The following is a 12,399-nucleotide window of genomic DNA, read 5'->3' as shown; positions in this document are numbered from 1 at the left end:
TCTTGATATATATTTACGACTTGGCTGTACAGGGCACAATTTCAAAATTTGCAAGTGACACAAAACATGTAAGTGCTGTGAACTGTGACGAGGATAGTGATAGACTTCAAAAGGACATAGACAGGCTGGTGGAATGGACGGCAGATGAAATTTAATGCAAAAAAGGGTGCAATGATATATTTTGATTGTAAGAATGAAGAGAGACAATATAAACTAAAGGGTATAATTCTAAAGGTGGCACTGAGAAAGAGAGTCCTGGGGCATAAAAAAGAAAAAGCTGGAAAAGCTCAATAGGTCTAGCAGTATCGGTGGAGAGAGAAAGATAGTTTATGTTTCGAGTCCAATATGACTATACTTCAGAACCCGAGGAGTCCTAGAGGTATATGTGCAAAATTGATGAAGATGGCAAGGCAAGTTCAGAAAGTGATTAAAAAGGTATATAGGATCCTGAACTTTATAAATCAAAGCATAGAGTGTAAAGCCAAGGAAGTGATGAATCTCTAGACACATTGGTTAGACCTCAACTAGAGCATTGTGTCCAATTCTGAGCATCGCACTTTAGGGAGGATGTAGAGAGGTTCCAGAAAAAGTTTCACGAGAATGGTTCCAGAGATGAGGGACTTCAGTTATATCGATATACAGCAAAAGCTGGGATTATTCTCTTTAGAGAAGAGAAGGTTGAGAGAGGATTTACTAGAGATGTTCAAAATCATGAGGGGTCTAGACAGAGTATATTGAGAGAAACTGTTGCCATTGGTGAAGGGCCCAGAACCTGAAGATACAGATTTAAAGCGATTGGCAAGAGAATCAAAGGTGACATGAGAAAAAGCCTTTATTACACAGCAAGTGGTTAGGATCTGGTGTTTTCACCACTCTTTTCTGTCTGAAAGGAGGCAGATTCAATCATGATTTTGTAAAGGGAATTGGATAAGCACCTGAAGAGAAAAGATTGCATGGCTACAGACAAAAGTTAGGGAATAGTGCTGGTTAAATTGCTTTTGCAGATAGCCAGCATGGGCTCTAATGCCAAAATGTCCTCCTTCCATGCTGTAACCATTCTATGACTCTATTCCATGATCCTATATGTTTACATCTACAAAACTGGGAACTATTTTGAGCAAAAAGTGCTTCCCCCAGGAGAGTTTAATTCCCCTTTAACAAAAATAATGTTGTTAAAATAATCATCTGTGAGCCTATACCAGTTATCAGCTAAGGTTCTTGTATGGAACATTTGTGGTTGCTTTGATTGATCGTCATGCAAAGAAAAAATAAACATTGCTCAAGTGTTCCATTTTGAATTGTCACAATAATCAATATTTCACTGAAAACTGCAGGAAACCGAATAAATCAACATTATTGAAATGATGTCATCGCTTAAACTCTTTTCATCATCAAGTTTTGCTCAAGCTTAATCCCAAAATTGTATTTTACTTTCAAAGGTTAAAAAGGTGTTTAATTTTACTTAATCTAAAATAACTACATTTAAAGGCCATGATATGTTCATGAGTAGATAGGCATATCCTATAGATGTATTCAGTTTTTCCTTTCCTGGTTGTTTTTTGGCGGTATTATTACTTAACACTATTAAACAGAATTACACAGAATATACAGCACAGAAAATAGCTATTCGGCCAACTGGTCCATGCCAGGTTTTATACCAAGAGCCTTGTCCCGCTGTAATTACCTCTTTTTACCCCACCTCATTTCCATCCATTCCCCTCTCCTTCATGTATGTATCAAGCCTCCTCAAAAATGCACCAATGTTACCTACTTCAGCCAGTGGCAGCAACCTCCACATTCTCATCACTTCCTACGTAAAGAGATTCCTACTCAGTTAGTTATTTATATTAGTGGTTATTTTATATTGATGCTCCCCTGTTTTGGTCACAGGCACAAGTTGAAATACTTTCCCCATGTCTAACATGCCAAATTCCTTCATTATTTTAAAGACCTCCAGCAGATCTCCTTTAGGTTTCTTTCCAGAGAAAAGAGCTTCAGCATCCTAATCTTTTTAACAGTTGCAATCTCTCAATTCTGGTTTTAATTTTAATAATCTTTCCTGAACTTTCTCCAATGTTTCAATAACCTTTTTTGTGGTCTATATAAATTTACCATTGCCTTTCTGCTTTTCAGTTATTATTTATTACTTTGTTCGACGCATGGATTTCTTTCGTAAAGCTGTCATTAAATCCTAAAGTGGCTTACATGCTGAGTTTGAATTTACATTCCACAGATTTTATGTAAAATCTTATAAAAATATGTTTTCAATGAATTGATTTGCACTCAGTCTTTGGTAAACACCTACACATGCAAAATAGAGTAGGTATAAACATAGCATTCACGAATCTAAATACAAGCAGTTCAGATGCTACTGATGTTAGTAGTTACAAAAGAGAAATTACCTTTGGTAATCCTGCTACATCCAGCCAGTTTTGATAAACAGCTTCCATGGACAGTCCTTGACTATGGTGAATGAAGCAAAAGGAGAAATCTTAGTAAAATGTCAACTGATATGAATAAAAAAAAGAGTGGGAGAAATTCCTGAACTTTGTTTATAAGAGAACTTGCTTGATCAGTGTGTTTTCAGTCCAATGTGGAAAGGAGTAGTGCTGGATCTAGTTCTGGGGAATGGATGAACCAAGTGGAACATGTCTCCAGTGCTGAAGAAGAGTATTTCCAGCACTTTCTGTTTACATTTACATTGCAGAGGGGGAGCATTTGGGAAGCAGTTATCACAATAGTAAGTTTAGAATATTTCTGGAAAAGGACATAAAAAAAGAAATCGAACGTGAAAATACTCAAAGGGCAGAGGGCTGATTTTATTGAACTGAAAAGGGACCTGGCCAATGGACTGACATCAGGGATGGCAGGTAAAACAGTAAAGGAGCAAAGGAAGGTCTCCAAAAAGGAGCCAGGTACAGACTGGACACATTCCCACAATAGGCAAAGGAATGGCATCCAAAGCTTGAGCTTCCAGGATGGCTAAAGATAAGTAGATTAAAAAGAAACAGATAAAGTAAGCATATGATAAATATCAGGCTCATAATTCTGTACAGAACAAAGTGGAATATAAAAAATACAAAGGAGAACTGAAAGAAGGACTGATTATCAAAAAGAGACTATCTGTAGTTTACTGGTCGGCATAAAATAGAACACAAAAACTTTTTAGAAACATATGAATAGTAAAAGGGTAGTAAAAGGAAGGGTGGGGCCAATAAAGGAGATCTCCTTGTAGAGGCTGAGGGCATGGTTGAGGTACTAAATGTGTATTTTTTATCTGTCTTCCACGAAGAAGAGGATCCTGCCAATGTCACAGTAATAGAGGAGATAGTAGAGAGATTGGATAGGATAAAAATAAAGAGGAGATACTTAAAAAGTTGGCAACACTCAAAGTAGAAGTCACCTGACCTGAACGGGATACATTCAAAGTTACTAATAGCAAGCAAGGGTGGAAATTGAGGAGGCCACAATCTTCCAATCCTTCTTGGCTATGGCAGTGGGCCAGTGAACTATATTATTGTATTCACAAACAAAAACAGAATTACCTGGAAGAACTCAGCAGGTCTGGCAGCATCGGCGGAGAAGAAAAGAGTTGACGTTTCGAGTCCTCATGACCCTTCGACAGAACTTGATTTCGAGTCCAAGAAAGAGTTGAAATATAAGCTGGTTTAAGGTGTGTGTGTGGGGGGCGGAGAGAGAGAGAGAGAGAGAGGTGGAGTGGGGGTGTGGTTGTAGGGACAAACAAGCAGTGATAGAAGCAGATCATTAAAAGATGTCAACAACAATAGTACAAAAGAACACATAGGTGTTAAAGTTAAAGTTGGTGATATTATCTAAACGAATGTGCTAATTAAGAATGGATGGTAGGGCACTCAAGGTATAGCTCTAGTGGGGGTGGGGAGAGCATAAAAGATGTAGTTTCATACCCTTACGCCCTCACCTCAATGAATTTCGGGCTCGGCATGATGCTGAACCCTTCTTCCGCCGTCTTCGTCTCCGGGCTCACTTCTTTGGGCAGGAGTCCTCTCCCAGTTCAACGGATCCTTTTATCCATCTCCAATATTCTCCCTCCACCTGGACCCCTCCCTCTGGATTCTTACCTTCTCTTGATCTTTTCATTGAGAACTGTCGGCGCGACATTAGTCGTCTCAATTTCTCTGCTCCTCTCACCCATTCCAACCTGTCTCTCTCTGAACTTACTGCACTCCATTCTCTCAGGTCCAACCCTGACATTGTCATCAAACCCGCTGACAAGGGTGGTGCTGTTGTTGTCTGGCGCACTGACCTCTACCTCGTGGAGGCTGAGCGTCAACTCGCAGACACTTCCTCCTACCTCTCCCTGGACCATGACCCCACCACTGAACATCAAGCCATTGTTTCCAGGACTGTCACTGACCTCATCTCCTCTGGGGATCTTCCTCCCACAGCTTCCAACCTGATAGTCGCCCAACCTCGGACGGCCCGCTTCTATCTCCTACCCAAAATCCACAAACAGAACTGCCCCGGTAGACCGATCGTCTCAGCTTGCTCCTGCCCCACAGAACTCATTTCCCGTTATCTTGACTCCCTTCTCTCTCCTCTTGTCCAGTCCCTTCCCACCTACATCCATGATTCCTCTGACACCTTACGTCACAATTTCCAGTTCCCTGGCCCCAACCGCTTCCTCTTCACCATGGACGTCCAATCCCTCTACACCTCCATCCCCCACCAGGATGGTCTGAGGGCCCTTAGCTTCTTCCTCGAACAGAGGCCCGAACAATCCCCATCCACCACTACTCTCCTCCGTCTGGCTGAACTTGTTCTCACGCTGAACAATTTCTCCTTCAACTCCTCTCACTTCCTCCAAATAAAAGGTGTGGCTATGGGTACCAGCATGGGCCCCAGCTATGCCTGTCTCTTTATGGGGTATGTGGAACATTCCTTGTTCCAGTCCTACTCCGGCCCCCTTCCACAACGCTTTCTCCGGTACATCGATGATTACTTCGGTGCCGCTTCATGCTCTCGTCGGGACTTGGAAAAATTTATTAATTTTGCTTCCAATCTCCACCCCTCCATCATTTTCACGTGGTCCATCTCTGACACTTCCCTTCCCTTCCTTGACCTCTCTGTCTCAATCTCTGGTGATAGACTGTCCACCAATATCCATTACAAACCCACCGACTCCCACAGCTATCTCGACTACAGCTCCTCTCACCCCGCTTCCTGTAAGGACTCCATCCCATTCTCTCAGTTCCTTCGCCTCCGTCGCATCTGTTCCGATGATGCTACCTTCAAAAACAGTTCCTCTGACATGTCCTCCTTCTTCTTTAATCGAGGTTTTCCACCCAAGGTCATTGACAGGGCCCTCAACCGTGTCCGGCCCATCTCCCGCGCATCCGCCCTCACGCCTTCTCCTCCCTCCCAGAAACATGATAGGGTCCCCCTTGTCCTCACTTATCACCCCAGCAGCCTCCGCATTCAAAGGATCATCCTCCACCATTTCCACCAACTCCAGCATGATGCCACCACCAAACACATCTTCCCTTCATCCCCCCTATCGGCATTCTGTAGGGATCGCTCCCTCCGGAACACCCTGGTCCACTCCTCCATCACCCCCTACTCCTCAACCCCCTCCTATGGCACCACCCCATGCCCACGCAAAAGATGCAACACCTGCCCCTTCACTTCCTCTCTCCTCACCGTCCAAGGACCCAAACACTTCTTTCAAGTGAAGCAGCATTTCACTTGCATTTCCCCCAACTTAGTCTACTGCATTCGTTGCTCCCAATGTGGTCTCCCCTACATTGGAGAGACCAAACGTAAACTGGGCGACCGCTTTCCAGAACACCTGCGGTCTGTCCGCAAGAATGACCCAAACCTCCCTGTCGCTTGCCATTTTAACACTCCACCCTGCTCTCTTGCCCACATGTCTGTCCTTGGCTTGCTGCATTGTTCCAGTGAAGTCCAACGCAAACTGGAGGAACAACACTTCATTTTCCGACTAGGCACTTTACAGCCATCCGGACTGAATATTGAATTCAACAACTTTAGGTAGTGAGCTCCCTCCCCCATCCCCACCCCCTTTCTGTTTCCCCCTTCCTTTTCTTTCTTTTTTTTTCCAATAAGTTATATAGATTTTCCTTTTCCCACTTATTTCCATTTTTTTTTTACATCTTTTATGCTCTCCCCACCCCCACTAGAGCTATACCTTGAGTGCCCTACCATCCATTCTTAATTAGCACATTCGTTTAGATAATATCACCAACTTTAACTTTAACACCTATGTGTTCTTTTGTACTATTGTTGTTGACATCTTTTGATGATCTGCTTCTATCACTGCTTGTTTGTCCCTACAACCACATCCCCACTCCACCTCTCTCTCTCTCTCTCTCTCCGCCCCCCACACACACACCTTAAACCAGCTTATATTTCAACTCTTTCTTGGACTCGAACTCAAGTTCTGTCGAAGGGTCATGAGGACTCGAAACGTCAACTCTTTTCTTCTCCGCCGATGCTGCCAGACCTGCTGAGTTTTTCCAGGTAATTCTGTTTTTGTTTTTGTTTTGGATTTCCAGCATCCGCAGTTTTTTTGTTTTTATATTATTGTATTGTTGGGTTGGAGTAGTTTCAACAAGTTCCAATAAATACTGCTGGCTGCAAAATACTCTAACTTTTCTGTAACATATTTACAGTCATGAGAACTTCCCACTCTAGCTTCTGACCATATTTGCTTTCCTCAAGTCCCAGATCTCATGAGTGTATGTCACCTCCATCTATGACATCACAGGCTGTTACAATTAACCCTTAACGGGACTTAACCTAACATATTCCTTTATACTACAAGAGCAGGGAGATTTCAAATCTTACACTCTTATTCAAAAAAAAGGAAGGGCTAAATACAGCAACTACCATCTAGTCAGCCTAACATCACTGTTGGGGAAATTTTGAGAGACAATAGTTCAGGAAAAAAAAAATTGCTACTTGGTTAAATATGGGTTAATGAAGAAAAGTAATGTTTGTTGAAGACAAATCATGATGGGTTAACATGATTGAACTTTGATGAAGTTATCAAGTGGGTGATGAGAGTAATGTTGTGAATATGTACTTTCAAAAGACATTTGATAAGTTATCATATAACAGACTTGTTAGCAAAATTGAAGCCCATGGGTTTTAAAGGGACAGTGCCTGCACATATTCAAAATTAGCTAAGTGGCAGAAAACAGTGAGAAGTGGCGAATGTTTGCATTTCAGTTTGGAGAGAAATATGCAGTTCCATCCCTCAGTGGCTGATATTGGGACCATATCAACGTTCCCTCTAAGACGCGCAGCCATGCGGCTGCACTGCAACCCAGCCTGTTCACAAGTTGGTCCTTTTAAGTTATCAAGCGTGCGCAGCCATGCAAAAAAAATGAAATGGGCCACGCACTTAAACAAATTGCCTGAGAACTCAAGGAAAGCAAATTAGAGGGTGCAATGGACCACAGTTGCTTTGATATATATTAATGTCCTGGAATTGGGAATACAAGGCAAATTTCAAAGTTAGCAAATAACACATAACTCAGAAAAGTAGTAAACAGTGCAATGGATAATAACAGACTTCAAGAGGACATAGACTGTGAAATATGCAGACACATGGAAGATGAAGTTTAATGCAGAGAACTGTGAAGGGATATGACAGGTTAAGTGAGTGGACAAAAAATTGGCAGATGGAATATAATGTGGGAAAATGTGAGGTTATGCACTTTGGCAGGAAGAATAGAGGAGCTGAATATTATTTAAATGGAGAAAGACTGCAGAAGGCTTCAGCACAGTGGGATTTGGGAGTCCTCATGCATGAATCCCAAAAAGCTAACATACAAGTTCAGTAGGTAGTAGGGAAGACAAAATGGAATGTTGACCTTTATTTCAAAGGGAATGAGTATAAAAGTAGGGAAGTCTTACTAAAACTATACAAGGCACTAGTTAGACCACATCTAGAATGCTGTGAACAGTTTGGGTCCCCTTATCTAAGGCAAGATATAGTGGCATTGGAGTCCAGAGAAGGTTCACTAAATTGATCCCAGGTATGAAGGGGTTTTCTTATGAGGAGAGGTTGAGTAGGTTGGGCCTGTACTCATTGGAATTTAGAAGAATGAGAGGGGACCTTATTGCAACATATAAGATTCTTAGGGGGTTGACAGGCTTGACATCAAGATGTTGAGAGGTTTTTTCCCCTTGTGGGAGAGTCTAGGACCAGAGGGCAAAATCTCAGAGTAAGAGATAACAGACAGAGATGAGGAAGAATTTCTTCTCTCAGAGGGTAGTGCATCTGGAATTTTTTACCACGGATGGCGGTAGAGGCTGGGTGGTTAAGTATATTCAAGGTTGAGATAGACAGATTTTTAATCAGTAAGGGAATCAAGGTCTATGGGGGAAAGGCAGGAAAGTGGAGTTGAGGATTATCAGATCAGCCATGATTCATTGAATGGCAGAGCAGACTTGATGGGCCGAATGGCCTACTTATGCTCCTGCATCTTATGGTCTTATTTTGATAGGAAGAATGAGGTGAGGCAATATAAACTAAATAGTACAATTTTAAAGGGGATGCAAAAGAGAGGGGCCTTGGGTCTATGTACGTCTTTGAATGTGACAGGGCAAGTTGAGAAGGCCGTTCAAAGGCACACAGGACCCTTGGCTTTATAAAGAGAGATAGTGTGTACAAAAGCAAGGAAGTTGTGCTAAGCCTTTATAAAATGCTGGTTAGGCCCCAGCTGGAGTATTGTGGTCAATTTTGGACACCACACTTTCGGAAAGATGTCAAGGCTGAGACAGGGTGCAGAGGAGATTTACTAGAATGGTATTAGAGATCAAAGATTTCAGTTACATGGGCAGGTTAGAGAAACTGGGATTGCTATCCACAGAGCAGATAAAGTTAAGGGGAGATTTGATAGAGGTGTTCAAAGAAGAGTTTTCATAGCGTAAACAAGGAAAAGCAGTTTCTTTTAACAGAAAGGTTGACAACCAGAGGACTGAGATTTAAAAGTTAATTAGCAAAAGAAACTGAGGCACAAAAGAAACCTTGAGCCTCTGTAATTGTCCAACAGGTTTAAGGTTCTCTCAGATTTTTTGGATGAGAGTGGGGACTGCAGGGTGGATGAACAAACTGACCATGGCACCATGGTACGGAAAGCCATCCATGTGTGGGGAGCAAAAAGAAACTTAGTGGTAGTAGGGGACAGTATAGGAAGGGGGATTGACACTGTTCTCTGTAGCAAAGAGCAAGAGTCCAGACAGTTTTGTTGCCTGCCCAGTGGCAAGGTTCAGGACATCTGCTCAGGGTTGGAAAGGAACCTGTAGTAGGAGGGGGTGGATCCAGTGGTTGTGGTCCATGTAGGGGCCAATGACATAGGCAGGATGAGGAAGGAGGCTCTGCATAGTCAGTATGATGAGCTAGGCTCCAATTTAAGAAGCAGAACCTCAAAGTTTCTGGATTATTACCTAAGCCTTGTGCAAATTGGCATAGGACAAATTAGATTGGAGAAATGAATGCGTGGCTCAAACACTGGTGTGGGAGAAGTGGGTTCTGGTTTGTGAGGTACTGGCACCAGTATTGGGGAAAGTGGTGTCTGTACCGTTGGGACGGTCTACACCTGAACCACGCTGGGAGTGGTGTTCTCGCAAGCCACATAACTAGGGAAGTAGAGAGGGTTTTAAACTGAATAATGGGGGCAAAGGATCAAATTTGGGAAGATGTGGTAAACTAAAGAGTAGAGACAGGGCAAGAGAGACAGGTATTAACATGGGAAATTATAAACAGACTGCGATAGGAAGGGACAGAGAGTACAATTCTATGAGTAAATCAGCAGAAAAGGCTAGATGCCACAAAAATAATAGAAGGACGAAAATAAAGGCTCTGTATCTAAACGAATGTCACATTCAAAACAAAACAGATGAACTGATGCCGCAAGTAGAAAGGAATAAGTACAACCCAATAACCATCAGAACATGGCTACAGGGTGACATAATTTGGGACTTGAATATTGAAGGGTATGAAGGGAAAATGTTAGAAGCTATTATTAAAAATGTTACAGCACGGCACTTAGAGTCAACATGGTTTTGTAAAGGGAAATTATGCTTTCCCAATTTATTGGCGTTCTTTAAAGGAGTCAAATGTGCTGTGGATAAAGAGGAATCGGTTGATGTACTGTATTTAGATTTCCAGAAGGCATTTGCTAAAGTGGCACATCAAAGGCTATTGCAGAAAATAAAAGCTCATGGTGTAGGGGGTAACATATTAGCATTGATAGAAGATTGGCTAGCTAACAGGAAGCAGAGAGTTGGCATAAATGGGTCTTTTCCTGGTTGGCAGGATGTAACAAGTGATGTGCCACAAGGATCTGTGCTGGGGCCTCAACTTTTTACAATTTATATACAAGACTTGGATGAAGGAGCCGAGGGAATGGTGGCTAAATTTGCTGAGAAAACAAAAATAGGTAGGAAAGTAAATTGTGAAGAGGATGTAAGGAGGCTACAGAGTCACATAGATAGGTTAAGTGAGTGAGCAAAGGTCTGGCAAATAGATTATAATGTGGACAAATGTGAAATCATTCATTTTGGCAGGAAGAATGAAGAAGAAGCTTATTATCTAAATGGTGAGAGATTGCAGAGCTCTGAGATTTAGAAGGATCTGGGTGTCCTAGTGCATGAATCACAAAAGGCTAGTATGCAGGTACAGCAGGTAATTAGGAAAGCTAATAAAATGTTATCATTTATTGTGAGGGGTATTGGTTACAAAAGTAGGGAGGTTATACTTCAGTTGTACAGTTATTGGTGAGACCACATCTGGAGTATTGTGTACAGTACTGGTCTCCTTTTTTAAAGAAAGATGTAAATGCGATAGAAGCAGTTCAGAGAAGGTTTACTAGACTAGTACCAGGAACGGACAGGTTGTCTTGTGAGGAAAGGTTGGACAGGTTAGGCTTGCACCAACGAGAATTTAGAAGAGTAAGAGGCGACTTGACTTAACTGAAATCTTTAAGATCCTGAGGGGTCTTGACAGAGTGGATGTGGAGTGGATGTTTCCTCTTGTGGAAGAATCTAGAACTAGGGGTCATGGTCTAAAAATAAGGGGTCACTCATTTAAGAGATGAGGAGAAATTTCTTCTCTCAGAGTTGAGAGTCTTTGGAACTCTCTTCCTCAAAAGACGGTGGAAGCAGAGTCTTTGAATGTTTTTAAGGCAGAGCTAGATAGATTCTTGATTAACAAGGGGCTGAAAGATTACTGGGGATGGGCAGAAATGTGGGATTGAGGTTACATTCAGATCAGCCATGATCTTATTGAATGGCGGCGCAGGCTCGAGGGGCCTAGTGACCTACTCCTGCTCCCGATTCATATGTTCATGTATTCACATGAGAAAAAATGTTATACAAAGCAAGTTATGATGATCTGGAATGCAGGACCAGAAAGGAAAATGGAAGCAAACCCACAAAAACTTTCAAAACAGAATTAGATGAATGTTTGCAGGGGAAACATTGCTGGGCTATAGGGAGGAGCCACAAAGTGGGACTAATTGGATAGCTTTTTCAAAGAGCTGGCACAGGCACGATGGACCAAACAGTCTCCTTCTGTGTTGTGTCATTCTATGAATTTATGAAAATACAATGCAAATAAATCAAAACAAATGCCACCAAAATTATATTATTCGAGAAGATTAATTTGTTGTTTGCTAAACAATAAATGAATATTAACAAAAAGGCACTACAATGATTGTACAGGCTTCTTAATCAATTTCTGTAATTCCCCTCAAGTATGATTTGTTCCCTTCCCAATGCCTTGCCCTGAGCATCAAGTCTTAATTGTGCAAAACAAAATGTCTTTTTTACATACCTTCTTAGTTCTGAAAACTTCTCCATAAACATGTGCAGAAAATCCTAATTTTGAAATAATAACAACTGTGACAAACAGAAATTACAATCCAGCAACTCATACTACAAGGACAAAACTACTGTTTTAACTGTTGCTAATGCAGTTATTTCAGGGTGTTTTCATCTGTACTCACATGGCCTTCACACTGTATATAAGCAGGTGAGGTACATATGTACTAATATAATGTTCTTTGTGTGTGAAACAAGCAAAAGGTAAGTTCTCTATCCAATACCACAGAGTTCTCAATTTTGGTTAAAGCGTCATGAAAAATGGTTTAAAAGCAGGCGTAAAATGACGCAGGATGATGCCGGGCGTGTGTACCAATGTCACCGCGCACCATTTAGATTTTCAGTTCAGCGGTCGTGCCTATTAAGGCTATTTAAATATCAATTAAAGTAATAAACTGAGCTGCCCATCCAACCTTAAGGTTGGCGGGCAGGCGAAGAGCCCAGGCGGCTGTCACATTTTGCATGGAACCTCATCCATGGGCGGGATAGCGTTTCATGAAGGGTTTA

At 41.8% G+C, this 12,399-nt stretch overlaps 1 protein-coding gene across 11 annotated transcripts in view; it reads right to left on the bottom strand.

Annotated features, from left to right (window-relative positions):
* Positions 1–12,399, bottom strand: part of LOC121277249 (aminopeptidase O (putative)) — a 347,848-nt gene that overhangs the window by 188,698 nt on the left and 146,751 nt on the right. For all 11 annotated transcript variants that reach the window (XR_005942838.1, XR_005942839.1, XM_041186479.1 and 8 more), the window contains 2 exons: positions 11,846–11,889; positions 2,403–2,463 (listed from right to left, as the gene is read on the bottom strand). Coding sequence is in view for 9 of the 11 variants with exons in the window: in XM_041186479.1 (XP_041042413.1) it covers positions 2,403–2,463; positions 11,846–11,889 (105 nt within the window). In the remaining 2 variants the exon portion in view is untranslated. The remainder of the gene's footprint in view (positions 1–2,402; positions 2,464–11,845; positions 11,890–12,399) is intronic.

This window comes from Carcharodon carcharias, chromosome 4 (assembly GCF_017639515.1).
Source record: "Carcharodon carcharias isolate sCarCar2 chromosome 4, sCarCar2.pri, whole genome shotgun sequence".
Classification (NCBI taxonomy): Eukaryota; Metazoa; Chordata; class Chondrichthyes; order Lamniformes; family Lamnidae; genus Carcharodon; species Carcharodon carcharias.
This window is presented reverse-complemented; position numbering and strand designations above follow the sequence as displayed.